The following is a 15,689-nucleotide window of genomic DNA, read 5'->3' as shown; positions in this document are numbered from 1 at the left end:
GTGTATCAAACCGTTCTGCCACACCTCATTGGTGCACTCCTCTATGCTGCTTGCTCTGAGAACCCTCTTCCATCCAACGAACCCATTGAAAACAAAATGGAGTCCTATCTCTTTCTCCTTTATTAATTTCCTTTTTTTTTTTAAGTGCATTTCATGGAAATTTACAATTAAAACAAAGTCTGTTTTAAGATTCAGATTTAATATTAAGACAAAATATTTTTAGATCCAATAATAATGTTTCACAAGACTGATCGAGGTAAGTAGAAACGTACATCGATTTGGCTTCTCAGGGATTTGGATTTTCAAGATCCAAATTGAGAGCCTTAAAATCGTGACTTCTAAGCTTTACCATCTACTTGTTTTTCGTCAAACACCAATTAATGGATAGAGTTGCGGTTTCCCAGTTCTCTTCAAATCAAAGCTTAAGACCAAAATTGGAATCTGTGATGTCAAAAACCAAATTCTAATGTTGTTTATGTCAAACACCAATTAATGGTTGACCCTTCTAAGTCGCAAGGCTTCACAGTCAAGAAAAGACTCAAAAAACCCAGTTGCCCATTCAATTTAAACTACTTCAAAGTTCAAATCCGATTGATAGATTTCCTGCGGGCGAACTAAGATTTTCTGGTTTAGTTTGATGGGTTTCCTTGGTTTCATACATTATTATGGTTTTGACTGAAACCGGAGCAAATAAATTCTTCCTTTAAATGAAATTTTGTTAATCTACGTCTCCACTGTCCTCTACCAGCCTACAATTAGCAAACTTCAGGTTTAAGTCACTTTCTCTTTTAAGACTTCATCAAACATTTTTTGAGTTTTAGGGAAGAGACAATTATTTGAAAGACTCAAAGAGTAGATGAGAGGTTGGCCCCAAAGAGTCTTTTTCCTTCGGAGCTTCTTTTGAAAAGTTTGATTTGAGTTGGTATTTAGATTTTGCGTGTAACTATGTACTTACTACATATAGATTGTTTGGGAGGGGGGGGGGGGAGGATTTTATTTCATCCCAAAATCAGAAAACTTATTCTACAAGATGAAAAATAAAACAAAAGAAAAATACATGTATATCCATCAGAGAAACCCATGAAATTATTTGGGGATCAATCAAAAACCTTAAGGCATTAAGTGGAGATAGCTCAACCGAATATTAAGGCATATCCAAGGTATAAGATAATCGATGTGGAATTGTATCTCTATAACTCTCATCATTTCAACAGTAACTTTTCACTTTTTTTGTTTTTTTAATGGGAAAAAATGCTACTTGGTCACGTGGTTCCTGGGCCAGCCACAAGAACGCGCAAAAGTATCTCCTTGGCCCCCGTGGAAAAAAAAATTGCATCTATGTTGATGCCTCTGTGTGGGCTCTCATTGACCCCTTAAGTTGGTGCAAGCGCTACATGACCACACAACGATCTCTTGCCTTTTTATGTATATGACAATGGATCACTACTCACCAACGTGACTCCAACTTGATTGCCACTTGCAGTTCGCTCACATCATCTTTAGTTTGATCATTATATATGACGATTGTCAATTCAAACATATTCTTGTAAATATTCATCTAAACCATACATGATAACAAATGTAACAAGGGAGATAGATTACTTATCTGAACCATAAACAAACTGAGGATGAAGATGACAAATATAAACACTGTAAACGGCATCACGAACCTAAAAAAAACATTAAATAACTTTAGAAATCGATGGGGCTTAGTCATGCCACTAGTCACTCTCTTTAAGACTGTAGACGCCTCATATAGTGCAAACCAAATTCTTGTAAATCAGCTTCCAAGATAAATAGCCCCTTCTTAAGGCTATACCCGTAGCAATGTACTCAATTACTAGACCATTTAGGGACACAAGAGTTGCGATCAATTGGACATAACAAAACCATAAATAGTGAAAGCAAAGATCAAGAAAAAACAGAATTTGGGGTTGTTTCTCACAATTGTTAGAGAAATGGGCTAAACCTTCTCTCTCTGTATAGGAGAGGAAAAGACACTACCAAGTGTTATCTCCAGGAGACATGCCCAAACACCATGTCTGTTTTCACATGACATGTTTGTTGACCATTCAAACATATCTTCCAATAATCACATTTATTGGTTATTTAAGTGCCTATTAGGGAAAGACATAACTCTCTAACAAACCTTTTAATTAAAAAAATAATAATATTTTAAATCATAAATTTTGAAATCATTTAAAATTCCAACGTACACATATATATGTATTATGTATTGTAACATATACGACCTAAGGTTATTGGCAAAGAAAATAGAACTGAGTTTCATCCTAATCTATGGGATCTGACCTTCTAATTAGACTGAGAAAAGATGTTTTGGACCTTCGTAAATAAGGTGCATGACTTAATGATGATATTCACTATATGAGGAGTTCAATAACAACTTTAAATCACCTTGAATGAAGAAATTATCTTGGGGAGAAAACTTCCTCAAAAAAAATATAGATTGCACGGAAAAAAAAAAAAAAAACAGAGCAAAAATCTTCAGAGAATACTCCACTATAGAATATTAGAAGAGAAAAACCCTAGAGTGTATTATGAATATCATTTAAGACATGAAACTCAACAATAAGCCATGAATAATGAAACCTAGGGTTACAATAGGGTCAGGTTGGGCCGGGCCTTTTAGAACCCCAGCCCAACCCTAAGTCCCCTTAGTCAGGCCCAGGCTCGGCCCTGCCTTGACTCAGGGTCAGAAATATCCAACCCTGACCTGCTTGAGGGTTGGACTGTGCTGACCTTGATTGGCCCTAACCATGGGGGGAAGGCAGATGCATAGACTAGCTAGGCTGGGAAGAAGAAGAAGAAGAAGAAAGAACATGAATAAGAAGACAGGGTGGGGTTGGGCTGGCTCGCGCTTAGCTCGAGGCTTCAACCCTGGCCCAACTCGGCCCTGACTCAGGGCTAGAAATTCCCAACCCTGATCCTCCCTCAGGGCCAGGATATCTCAACCTAGGCCCTGTTTAGGCTCAAGATGGGCCAAGGCAGGTTTGGACTGTCAGGGCCAAACTTGCACCCCTATTGAAACCTAGAAACACATTAAAGGGACCTAGAAAAAGAGCCAAAGTATCTCCTTTTTTTTTTTTTTTAAAAGAATTTCTTTGAACAATCGAAAATCTTCAATCGTAAGTTGTAACAGTCCATAAGAATCCATACCCCCAAAGAAACAAATTAGTAGAAACAAAAAATACACCCAAAGAGAGAGAGGAATAATCCTTACAGCGTTGTAGAGACTCACTCTGTATATATAATATATAGAGAGATCTATGTACACTGATACAGTGTTTGATGTTGTTAAAAAAAATCCTAATCACTCAAACACTTCCTCTTTGATTGTTCAATGGTTACGCTTAGGAGAATTCAAGCCATTGTTGAAATACTTGTACAGTGACGTTTCAGAGTGGACAGGAGATATTGTTGATTTATGGCGATGTCCGGGACTCCGTCGGCGCTTGTGGTGGTGACTCTTGTCTTTCTTATTCTTCTCCTCATCATCATCCTCTGATCCTTCCATTTCATCATCTTTTTTCTTATTATTACACTTCTTTTCGTCATCATCATTGTCATCATCATCTAATTTTAGTGTTTTGGTTTCCTCATTGCTCTCTTTCTTATTTGGTTCAGTTTCTGGTTTGTCTCTACTCGGAGATGGAGACACCGTGTACACAAACTGTCCAACCGGGATATCGTCGAAGCTTTGCATGAGCTCTAGAGTCTTAACCACGGCACTCATGGTTGGTCTAGACTTTGGGTTGTCCTTTAAGCATTGGTAAGCCAATTGGGCTGCTTTCTGGGCCCCCTTTATGGAGTACTGTCCATCTAGTCGAGGGTCCATTAACCGATCCACTTTTCGAGAATCGCCGAGGTACGGCTTGGCCCATTCCGTGAGGTTTTGTTCTCTGATGGGTCGGGCCTTGTCCATGGACCGTCTCCCTGTTAGTATCTCTAGTAGAACAACTCCAAAGCTGTACACATCGCTCATTGCCGTCAAATGACCTAAAATATTATTCCCAAAAAAAAATCAGGGTGGAAAAATGAAGAAAATTCTTCATATAAAATATCATTTGCACGAAAAATTTTACAACGAAACAAACAGAGCTTTTTAAGGAAATTAAAGAGGTCATTTATGTACCTGTCATTACATATTCAGGAGCTGCGTAGCCTTGTGTACCCATAACCCGAGTGGAAACATGTGTGTCATCTCCCTCCGGACCATCCTTTGCAAGCCCGAAATCAGAGAGCTTTGCCGTGTAATCCTAGAAAAATACCAAAAAATAATAATAATAATAATCAACAAAAGCCTTTTCTCTCCATAAATAAGAATTTGATTTGAAAATCATAAGAAGAAAAAAAATATAGAATGGAAGAGAAATGAAGAGGCCAGAGAGCTTATTACAGAGTCTAGCAAGATATTGGACGCTTTAAAATCACGGTATATTACAGACTTCTCTGCTTCATGGAGAAAGGCCAGACCCTCAGCAGCTCCAAGTGCAATTTTCATTCTCGTTGTCCATGGCAAGCTAGCAGAAAATCCTGCAATTTTACCCACACCCTCTACATCATTAGACAAATAATTTGAAAGTAACTTATCATTATGTTATTATCAAAATCTGTAATTATCTTGCACATATTTTAAGTATACATGTGAACGACAAAGTTTACCCTCGTTAGAGGAAAAAGCAAGTGTGTTATATTATGGGCAAAAAAATAAAATTATAAATTATTTAACACCTTAAGACGTATCAATAAGAAAATCTCTTATTTAAATACTCAAAATAAGTCATTCAGGGTAAGAATGTAAATTAAAGATATTTTGGATAATCAAATATCAATCTTCTTAACAATATTTTGTCTTATATACAAAAGGCTTTTATCTTTTTTATATAACATAGCATGGTTACTCATTAATCTCTCATATTAATAAACTAAATAAAAAAAAAATGTTATCTATTATAAGTTGTTACTTTTTTTTTAATGCAGATTATAAGTTGCTACTTGTTAGGTTGAAGAAAGGTACTTTTGAATTCATTAAAAAAAAAAAAAAAATCATCAAAAAAAGAAAGGCACTTTTGAATCCTTCACCCCCCAAAAAATAAAAAAAAAAAATCCTTGTCTGTGGTACCAAATACCTATCCCAAATTTTTTTAATTTTTAGAATTTTATCCCTATATGGTTTTTACCAAATTTTTTTTTTTTTGGGTAAATTTTTACCAACTTAATTGGTCAATAGAGACATATCACCAAAATATTCTTCAATTCATCATCCACATGTCACATTCATATGGGTCAAAACCAGCCATTAGATGAAAGTCATACATAACCCTTTTATATATATTTATATAAAAGAGAATGAGAAGGTTTTGTTAGGTAAACTCAAAGAATATGAAAGTTGGTAATTGGTATTAGGTATTGGAGCATTGGAAAGTCATAACCATAGAGTCTCACTTTAGAGCTGTCACACAATTTCAGGGGAGAGAGGGTTTCTCCTCCACAAGATCAATGAGGTAATCCTCATCAGCATCCACTTGTGTTCCCTTCTCCTCACTAAATGGATCATCTGTACATAGGAGAGGTGAACGTACATCTAAGAGGCAACCAGATGTTCCTTTTGTTTTCATAAATATTTGTCTTCTCCTTGGGAGATGTGATTGACTCTCACATGTACATGCACCTACACGTACGTCCAAAAGAGCTGAATTCATGAAAATTTAGGATAGTTTTATCTTTTATCTCTTCATTAGTCACAAGAAAAGGAGATGGAAAAAGCATCTATATGGTGCTTGGGCATACATATATAAAAGGGGTGTGCAATAAAATTTACATACAAGTAATAGGATACATCAAATCACAATCCAAAATTTTACATATGATAAAACAAAATCATTTCCTAAGCATCCAATGGTCAAAATTTCTAGATAACGCTTTTATGCAGTGAAAGCATAGGCCATATCGATCTACTTCGGGATAAGGGCATATGAGAATTTTTTTTCCCCCTCATGTATATATAATTGCATGCATGTTAATATTATCCCTATATCCATTCCAAAAGGGTTGAGTTTTTTTTTTTTTTTTTTTCCATGATAAATAAGTGGTCTGATTGAGAGGCTTCATTCATATGTAGTAGTAATTAAAAAGGTGCAGCCAATAAAATTAAAAAACTTAATTGAAATCTATCACAATAACTTTATGTAGATTTGCCCCTCCCAGACTCTGCAGTAACGGGAGCCTCGTACACTAGGACGCTCTTATAACTATAATTTCAATGAAAGAGAATGAAAGAATAGAAAGGATAAGGGGGAGGGGTATAGTTGAAGGATTAGAGCATCTTAAATTCTTAATTGATCTTTTGATGTGTATTTAGCCTTTTGTGTGTAGAACTAGAATGAATGTAGCATTAAAAGAAAAATATAAATAAATTATCAAAAAAAAAACCATAAAGAGCTAGCTCCGAAGAAGGAAGAGAAGAAAAACATACTATTTCTGAAGAGTTGATTCTCTAAGCTTCCTCGGACCATATATTCATAGACCAAGAGCCTATTCTCCTCCTCACAGCAATACCCAATCAACCTTACAAGATTTGGGTGCATCAATTGTCCTAAAAATATCACCTCCGTCTGCAATTATAGATAGATCATCAATTTTAGAATTTGAAATCCAATAAAGAACACATAAATTAAGATGGGTTTTCTTATAAGTAAATAAAAATAAAAAAATAAAAAAAAAAACTCTTACCAGCCACTCCCTATGGCCTTGCAAACCATCCAAATCCAAGAGCTTAACAGCAACACGCATAGGCTTAAGACCAGGCTTAATCTTTTCATCTATATAGCCTTTATGAACTGGACCAAACCCTCCTTCACCAAGAAAATTATTCTGAGAGAAGTTTTGTGTAATGGTTTTTAGCTCTGCAAGTGTGAAGACATGAAGGTTATTGCCTATGGAAGAATTAGAGATATCTAAGGAGAATGGTGAGCCTGGAATGTTGAAGTCTGTGAACGATTTCCTCGGGGAAGAAGGTATTTTAGAATTAACTTTCTTTGGCTCCGATTGACTCCTACCCTTGTAACATCCAGTGATCAGATGTGTCCATGAAACCTTCTCTCGAGCCATAAATCCTATATTTCTCTTCTGGGTTTAAACTTAAATTTTTTTTTTGACTACTCAAAGAGAGTGGAATTCACAAAGAAGAAATGGGTTTTGTTTGTATTTGGTTTTGAAGAATTGGAGAAGGGCTGATCACCAACCACTTTCTATACAAAAAAATTGAGAGAGGAAGAAAGAAAGAGAGAAACAGAGAGAGAGAGAGAGAGAGAGAGAGATGGACACGAAGTGGGTAGGTTTCCTTTCCTTTCCTCCCTTTTCAGTCTCTTCTGATATTTTTTTTTTTCTCTTATCTTCTTCTCTTTTCTCAACATAGAAATCTTCAAGCTTCTATCTATATATATCATAAAAATTTCTTACTTTAATCCAATTCAACCCTTTAACTTATTCAATATTGAATGAGTGAGTTTGAAAATTATTTTCTAACTACCTTTTCTTTCAAAATATCTTTAAAAACAATATAAGTATCAATTTGATAAAATAAGATCTTAGGTAATTAATATCAAGGAAGGTCCTTTGACTTTATAAGGCAACATATCTTAATGGAAAACCTGTTTCTATACTGGTTTTTCCTTGAAATGATATATAGTTAGATCTCATTTGGATCTTTCTCATTAATAAATCCAATCACAATCTTAGGAAAAGCATTTATTCAAGAGTATAGTACCTATTTAGTATATATTATATACCAATTTTTATTTTTATTTTTTTATAATGATATAGCCCTATTGTGAGTCAGTTACAGCTTATATACTCCAGCAATGGGGTTATAGAAATTTTTGAAGAGTCTGTGACAAAGCATGGTTCATTGATGAACTCACAAAAAAAAAAACCCTTCAACAATAAATATCTAATTGATCCCGAAAACATGAGGAACTTATGTATATTAATATTAATATCTTTATGGACCAAGTTTTCTTCCACCCATGGTAATCGAAGAATTTTCTCACCACAACATCTAAATATGTCGTCGGATTAAACTCACGAAGGGTATTTGTGACCATGAACAATAGGGTGTGAAAGTAAATGATTAACCCAAAGTCCAATCATAGGATCACCGATCACATCATAGGTGGAGAAAGAATTCTAACTTCTCTACGGGTGAAAGTGAACTTTAATTTGTCCATCTTCGTCAAATATTTCTCAAGTGAAGCCAAAGAAAATAAATCTATTTTTTATTTTTCAAAAGTAAATTTTGGGATAGGATTGGGCATGCCTTTAGACGTGTCAGTATTCAATAAGCTAACAACATACACCAATCATAGGGTTGGACATAAAAAAGACGGAGTCTTTTCCAAAGAGGGAAGAGAGATGATGACACATATTGGATACTCGGCAGCGTGCCCAATTCTTTCCTTTTTTGTTTTTTTGTTTTTTTTTTTTTGAATGATGAAAAAAAATAAGGGTAATAAGGTATAGAAGATGAAAGATTTGTGTGAACAATATCTTGGACGAAGCGAACAATTTCAGAAGTCTTTTGCAGAATTGGAAGAGTGTAGTAATTGTAGTTGTTTTGCTTTGGAATTAGTCTCTTTTTTAAATAAAATTGTTTTCTTCATCCGTCTTTTTTAAACTTTTCCATTTCCCCTAATACTGTTTCCGCGGATTGATTCCATATTGGGATTTTAAATTTTTTGGGTCAAAGAGTCGTAGGTGGAAATCGAGAAGGGAATTGGATTCTCTATGGCGCAGCTATCTGTCCTGCCTGTGCTATGCAGACACAGGGCCGCATGCAAAGATCCCTTACCCCATTCGGGCAAGATGTTTGGGCAGGGGTAAATCTATCTGATATGATCGATCTGTTCCAATACTGTATTGATATCGTATCAATTTTATAGGTATCTGATATCCGATCCGATACGGTGCACTAAAACCATGTTGAGAACCCATTTGACCCTTTTTTTTAATTGCTTAGGTGTCCACCCGCCATTGGCCACAGGAGTTGTTGGTCTGTAGAAAATCTACGAGGAAACAGAGAAAAAGAAAGGCGATGACGTCAACTCTTTTTCAGATAACCTTTGGAGTTGGAGTTTGGAATTTGGAATTTGGAATTTGGATCCTCTCCAGTCTCTGGAGTCTCTCTCTAGTAGTAATCTTCTAAAAGTCTATTTTAACATCCTCCAATGGATTCTTTTTAGGTTCTTTTTAGTCTTTTATTGGTTTGCTTGACGAGGAATGCTTTTGTTCAGGATGTCGCCTTTTCGATATCCGCCGTGTGCACCGTGTCGGCGTAGTCTCCATACACATTTGGGTTTGTTTGGGTATTACCTGTAATTATGTGTGAATGGTCAATGCTATGACCTAACGCGCTCTGCTCTAACTAGGCCAACAGTTTAAAAATTTTAAGATTGTTAAAGATGTGTTTGCTTTGTCACCCACTTAATATATATGTTAAAAGAGTATTTTCCAAATGGTTTCACTTTATTTCAAGGTTTTTGTTTGACGATAGGTAGTCTTTCTTGATGGTTTGCAAATTACTCTATGGAGCTTTCTATTAGGTAGCCATTTTCGTGACTTGAACTCGTGGCATGATGTTCGATTTTGATATCAAATATTAGATATTTGACCGATATGTCAAAAACTTCAAAACTGATGGAACGTGTTAAATCAAGCCCTTTAACTTATCACATACTAGGGTGATCCAATCTAGCGTCTATACACTAGATTGGACAGTTCACCCAACATCCTAGGGTTCACCAACCCCTCTTAGGATTTTAGTATGTTCCAAAATATCCTCTCGATATCCATTCCCACTCTCTCCGAGTGCAGGGAATGTTCACGTACGTGATCAACTCACAACCGTTCAGATGGAATCTATTTGTAGGAATGTTCCATTTGAACGCTTACGCTCACGTATGTGAACATTCACCCCCCTCACCCTCTCCTGACTCTACCCCATAAGTGAAGGGAAAATTGGTCCTTTACAAAATGAAAAACTATAAAGAAACCCCCTTTTTTTTAATCTAGAGCACTTCAATCTAGAGAACTTTACAACCAATATTGCCCATACAATAATACAGTACTAAACAGTTTTAATACTTTTAATCTATCTTCAATTGCTGCCTTCATGAATACCTAACCAGGTTAAAGTATCGTTTACCCCCAAAAAATATAAAAAGTTAATTAAAGTATCTGCAAGGTGCTTCAGTAAAAATTCACAGGATTATGTTGGAACCTAGTAAGGAAATCATCCAAACCATAGCAACAATTGGGATCTTTATCCCCTATAGTTTCTTGCTGGGCCCAGTTTCTTCAGTGCCTCTAATAAAAAAAGGAGGTGCAATGACCACCCTACCCCTGTCTATACACTCTACCCAGATGAGGTCCACCCCCCTTATTACAAGCATTGGCGAACTGAGCCGGACAGAAAACTGGAGGGAGATAATTTTCCAACCGGTGATTGATGAAACTCTTAATTTCCAGCCCCAAAAAATCCTAAATTCAGACAGATCAAAGATATATATTATATGGTGGACAAATCAATCAAATCACAACCACTTTAGCCTATTATATCATGGAAATTAACCAAACGTCATGATTATTCAACATTTTGAACATTTCAAAAACTATTACATTAACAGAAAATTTTTAATCACATAGCTTACATTTTTTTTTTTTTTTTTTTTTGGTAAACACAGTTTACCTTGACTACCTCTTCTATGTACACTTGGTAATCATTAATCATACCCTATAGTCCCCTCAAGTCATGACTCATGGAGCTTAATCTCTTCTCTTTTTCTTCTTCTTCTTCTTCTTCTTCTTTTATTTATTTATTTATTTTTAATTTATAAATCCATTCAAAATTCTTGCTTCTCTTACTCTCAAGTTTTAAATCCATTTAATTTGTCCATGATTGCAATTCCAAAGAGAAAGAGAGATATTGATATTGTTTTGGCGAAAGTTTTCTTTAACATAGAAATTGTGATTTGACTTTTTTGATTGGATTCCTGAAATAGTTAATATGATCATTAACTCCCATCTTAAATTGTGGAATGTCAAAATTACCTTTTCTCAATCCAATCTAAAAGTCAGATCATGTGAATTATAATATATTCTCTTTTCACTTTGGGTGAAGAATAAATTAGAGTTAAACCCTAGGATTGGGTTTGAGGTATAGTTGAAACCACAAAGAAGGTTATTAGTCAATTATCATATAATTCACATCCATTAATGGACGCAATTGCTTAATTCTTTTGGTGTATTGATAATAATGATTCTCATTTCAACTAATCACATCTTAACATTCTAAAAAACACCAATTTCAAAAGCTAACATCTAAGACACTTTTTGTAAAAAAAAAAAAGAAAAAGCATCTAAGAGACACTAATTGGAGGTTATAAAACATTGTATCAGGTATTGTATCGGTGTAGATATTGATACAAATGAGTCCATATCAGGCCGATTCAAGATCAAAAAGCTATTTTTTATTTTTATTTTTTTTTAAATCTATTTTTTAGCCGCTATAACTAATCTATTTCAATCTCCAGAGATACTGGTACATAAATCTCTAGACTAGAGAGGCAAAGACCCAAGACTAAGGCTGCGTTTGGTATTTCATCTCATCTTCTCAATCTTAAAATTTTGTGGGTTCCAAGTACCCCATCCCCCGAAGAACTAACACTAAATCGTTATTAAAGACAATGAACAATACAGATATACTTTAATGTTGTGTTTGGTATACATTCTAGGTCGATATCGTATTCTCGAACAATAAAAACAACTATTTTTGTTAGCCGAAAATATGAAATCAATTTAGAATGCATACCAAACAATGCCTAAAAGTATTTGAAACTATATAGCATAGAATTTTAAAAATTAAAGCTCTGTTTGATATGATCTTTTGGAATACATTATTCTAAGAATGCATATTAAACACGACATGAAAAATAAAAAATAAAATGGAAAGAAGAGAGCGAGAGAATCTTATACGTATTACTACCGTAAAAGAGCGAGACACTTATATGTATTACTACCGTCTCTGGAAAGGAAGAATCTTCTGGGTTCTTCGAATTTTTTCTTCTCTGGACTTGCCACACGTCTTGCTCTTCTTGCTTCCTCTCGGGGGCCCCGGGCGTGTGGGGATGAGACACGGGAAGGAATGAAACACGGGGTCCACTTTGCAAATAGTGGGACCCACCATCCACCGAGTCCGCAACACTCGGAAACGAATAATAGTATGAACGTATGAATGGAATATTAATAACAAAGTACTAGAAGTTCTTTTTGATTGGTTTGATGAATCTTGAAAAGTCAAGGTCCAAATTCGTAAGACAATCTCGACCATCCATTTAAACTATTCTTATCGTTGACAATCAGATTCTTTGACGAACTGTAACAGGTCATAAGATCAACTCTCTTTGGGCCTATTCCCCCCAAGTAAAATATATATAAAAGCTCCCAATTCCACCGAAAAAAAACACAATGCTTTGCAACTTGCAATTGACGGGGCTGACGAAAATGGACGGCCACGATCTATTAATAAAGCCAGAGTAAGAAGGATCATGCTTCTGAAAAAAGCGATATCGGGATCAATATCGGTCTCCGCCTATAAATCAATCGTATCGGGTCAAATTGGATGGTTTTACCTACTATTCTAATTATAAAAAAATAGTTTTTTGAACAAATTTATCCCTAATTAAAACCATTCCATCAATACAAGATCGGGCAGATACCTGCTGATACATCTGATAGGATCTCATTTATGGATTCGTGAATCCTTGGTGTTGATGCTTCCAAAGTTGGGGTTTTTTTTTTAATTTCTAAGTAAGGGCAATAAGCATCAATATTAAATTTATTTAAATATTAGTAAGAGAAAAAGATGTCCAAGATATCAGGTGGAGATTTCCTTTGTCATAAACACATAATGAGTCCTGAGGTCTACATTGATACTCTCTCTCCTTATAAAAAAAATATAGATCTCTAATTGAACAAACGTGTTTCTCACCCTTTCATTGGTGCGAGTTTTTCACTCTCGTGTCGTAGGAAACTTCTACTCTATTAATAAATAAAGAAACAAGAAGATTAAGGTAAACAGATATCAATTAAAATGTGATGATTCTCTATCAATCCATCTACATCTCATCGCGCATCTGATGGATATTATGTTATATAATAGAGAATAAGAGGAAATCTGAAGAGAAAATTAATTTAAGGGCAAAAAAAAGAAAAAAAAAAAAAGAGGATGTCTTGTAGAAGGGGAACCAAGGCCATCTAAGGGCATCACATCAATTCATCTAACGATGTTTTTTGCCGCTTTTGTCTTCTTGTATTCATGGTTTTCTAGTAATTTTGCACTCGCAATAATAGTAATTAATAGTAATAGTAACATATCTTTCGAAGCTGAGGACGAAAAACCCACTATAGGGTTTTAATGCCAAGAGTATTCATATAAACAATAATTCACATCAAAGATAATTTAGCTACGATAGATATTCTGGGAGTGGTTGATGAGAATCTTATACCTCTTTTGCTTAGCATATGGGCTTTTAAGTGTTGAAGCAAGTAGAGTGCATTGTCTCTCTCTATAGAACAAATATTCTTAAAATATGTATATTATGATTCTGAAAAAAAAATTTGTCCTATTTATAGTATATATCTATAAGCTCTAAAATCAATTTCATTCTTCAAATTTATTAACTATAAAAAGTTATTTGTTTAAAAAAAATGTTATATTGATTTTAAGAAGGCCTATTATAGTGGTTTTTTACTTGGCGTGTGGAAACCATGAACTTTCTTTTTTTATTTTTTTGATGAAAGTGTGGAAACCATGAACTAGTAGGTCTATTCTATCACCATCTTTTTCTTCAGAGTTTCTATTTTAATTTTTATTATTAAATTTTGGTATAAAAAAATGCTCTATGAAGATTTTTTACATGAACCAAATATTATAGTGTCATGTGTCTAGATGATGTGGTGATTTTGACCATCAAATAGAGAGGATATAGCCTAAATTAGCCACATGTCACAAATTTTATGCTCAACTTTAACCAATAGACGTGCCCCACCTCCTGTATAGCGCGCCATGCTTGCCTACAGAAAAAAGACCATTATCATGTATTTCTCATAATTTTGAATTTTTCAAAGCTCTATTTTGATACTTGGCAACTCCGTTTAGTCTGCAATTTGACATATGAACAGAGAACATCAAAGTGTATCTCACAAGAATTGTACCCCATACCCCCCCCCCATCTAGTCTGTGAGTCGAATCTAGATCTGCTCCCCACTTGGAGATGGTGGGTACAGATCTAAACCCTCCATGAAGCATGGATCCCACACCCCAGATGTTACATATATTTGGGCTACGCAAGAAACACTTTCTAAATGGACTGTTCAAGAACCAAATACTCTTAAAATTTATAATCTAATTTAATTTCTTAGTTTAACAGTTTTCTAGAAGATGCCAAAAAAATTAAAAGATTTATAAATGGCATGACTCACTCAAAAGCCTCTCAGCATCTCACATGCCGGCCCTCATCCATGCATGAACAAGGCTTCTTATTCTCGCACTCACGGAAAAAGAAAAATAAATAAATTTCATATATAATCTATAATTACATCATCACTATTTTTGTTGCTTTTGTCAATATTGTGCTTATATTAATAAATCATCAGCATTAATATTGGATTTTTTTCTTAAAAAAAACATTTATAAGATATTATGATGTCATTATGATTATGAATTACGATTTGAAAATTTCTTTTTTTTAAATCTTTTGTGAGTAGGAATTATGAAAAAAAAATATAATTGGGCAGCACCAATTAATATATCTTATTCTTAGCAATTAATTCAATTATGAATCACACATTACCTTTGTGGGTCTGTTAATAGACGAATCTGTCTCATACATTAGATAAGGGATTTTCTTATTGACACCTCATAAGGTGTAAAAAAAATAGTAGTGTTACTATTTTTTTTTCTTTTTATCTGACACTTTTTTTTTAGTAAAGGTAAAATGGTGTCTTTTCACATGTGTACTTCAAGGTGAATAAAACAATAACAATTATTGAAAATGACAAAACTGTAAGTACAATTACAAATTATTTTGAAAAAAAAATTAACTTGGATTTTTAGAAGAAAAAAATTGAATAAGACAGAACAATCATAAGAAAATGTTCTAAATATACCCAAGTGTCATTTCAAAATCTCTCTCTCTCTCTTAAATATGATATTTTTCACTGTTCTAACTAGTAATTTGGTCATTTCTTTATAGTACAAAGTTTTCCTCCACCCATAGAGGACGGTTCACTCACCATCCTAGGATTTACAAACCCCTCCGAGGGTTTTAGTATGTTTCCAAATATCCTCCTGATACCCATTCTCACCCTCACCTACCCCTTAGTGAATGGGATCTCATTTACCATGGGTGGAGGAAAACTCGGTCCTTCATTATATATATGGCACAATCAAAACCTAGGACGTTATCAAGATTAAACCAAACAAGATTTTCTTCTTCTCAGATCTCTCTCCCATCTCATATGCAAGAGGAGCTGCCTAGGGATTCTCTTTCTATGCCTAAATTTAGATTTGAGTAATGTTTTTTCCTTTTGTGAGGTTGGGTCTCCTTGTT

General features: G+C 34.6%; 1 protein-coding gene across 1 annotated transcript; it reads right to left on the bottom strand.

Annotated features, from left to right (window-relative positions):
* Window positions 1-3,358: 3,358 nt before the first annotated feature.
* Window positions 3,359-7,131, bottom strand: LOC122668782 (serine/threonine-protein kinase RIPK-like). Its single transcript, XM_043865315.1, has 5 exons — window positions 6,754-7,131; window positions 6,497-6,635; window positions 4,418-4,554; window positions 4,154-4,277; window positions 3,359-4,017 (listed from the first exon to the last, which is right to left on the bottom strand). Exons 1-5 carry the CDS (start codon window positions 7,129-7,131, stop codon window positions 3,359-3,361), a joined length of 1,437 nt encoding a protein of 478 aa, XP_043721250.1.
* Between the last annotated feature and the right edge of the window lie 8,558 nt (window positions 7,132-15,689).

This window comes from Telopea speciosissima, chromosome 7 (genome assembly GCF_018873765.1).
Source record: "Telopea speciosissima isolate NSW1024214 ecotype Mountain lineage chromosome 7, Tspe_v1, whole genome shotgun sequence".
Taxonomy (NCBI): domain Eukaryota; kingdom Viridiplantae; phylum Streptophyta; class Magnoliopsida; order Proteales; family Proteaceae; genus Telopea; species Telopea speciosissima.
The sequence above is the reverse complement of the archived record's forward strand: the minus strand, read 5'-3'. Positions and strand labels throughout refer to the sequence as shown.

What these genes read in the sequence shown, in the direction of transcription:
- LOC122668782 (XM_043865315.1), bottom strand. Translation starts at nt 7,131, where the DNA reads ATGGCTCGAGAGAAGGTTTCATGGACACATCTGATCACTGGATGTTAC. An exon ending in CCAATATCTTGCTAGACTCT is followed by an intron (nt 4,278 to 4,417) that starts GTAATAAGCTCT and finishes GTATTTTTCTAG; the next exon opens with GATTACACGGCAAAGCTCTC. An exon ending in TCCTGAATATGTAATGACAG is followed by an intron (nt 4,018 to 4,153) that starts GTACATAAATGA and finishes ATAATATTTTAG; the next exon opens with GTCATTTGACGGCAATGAGC.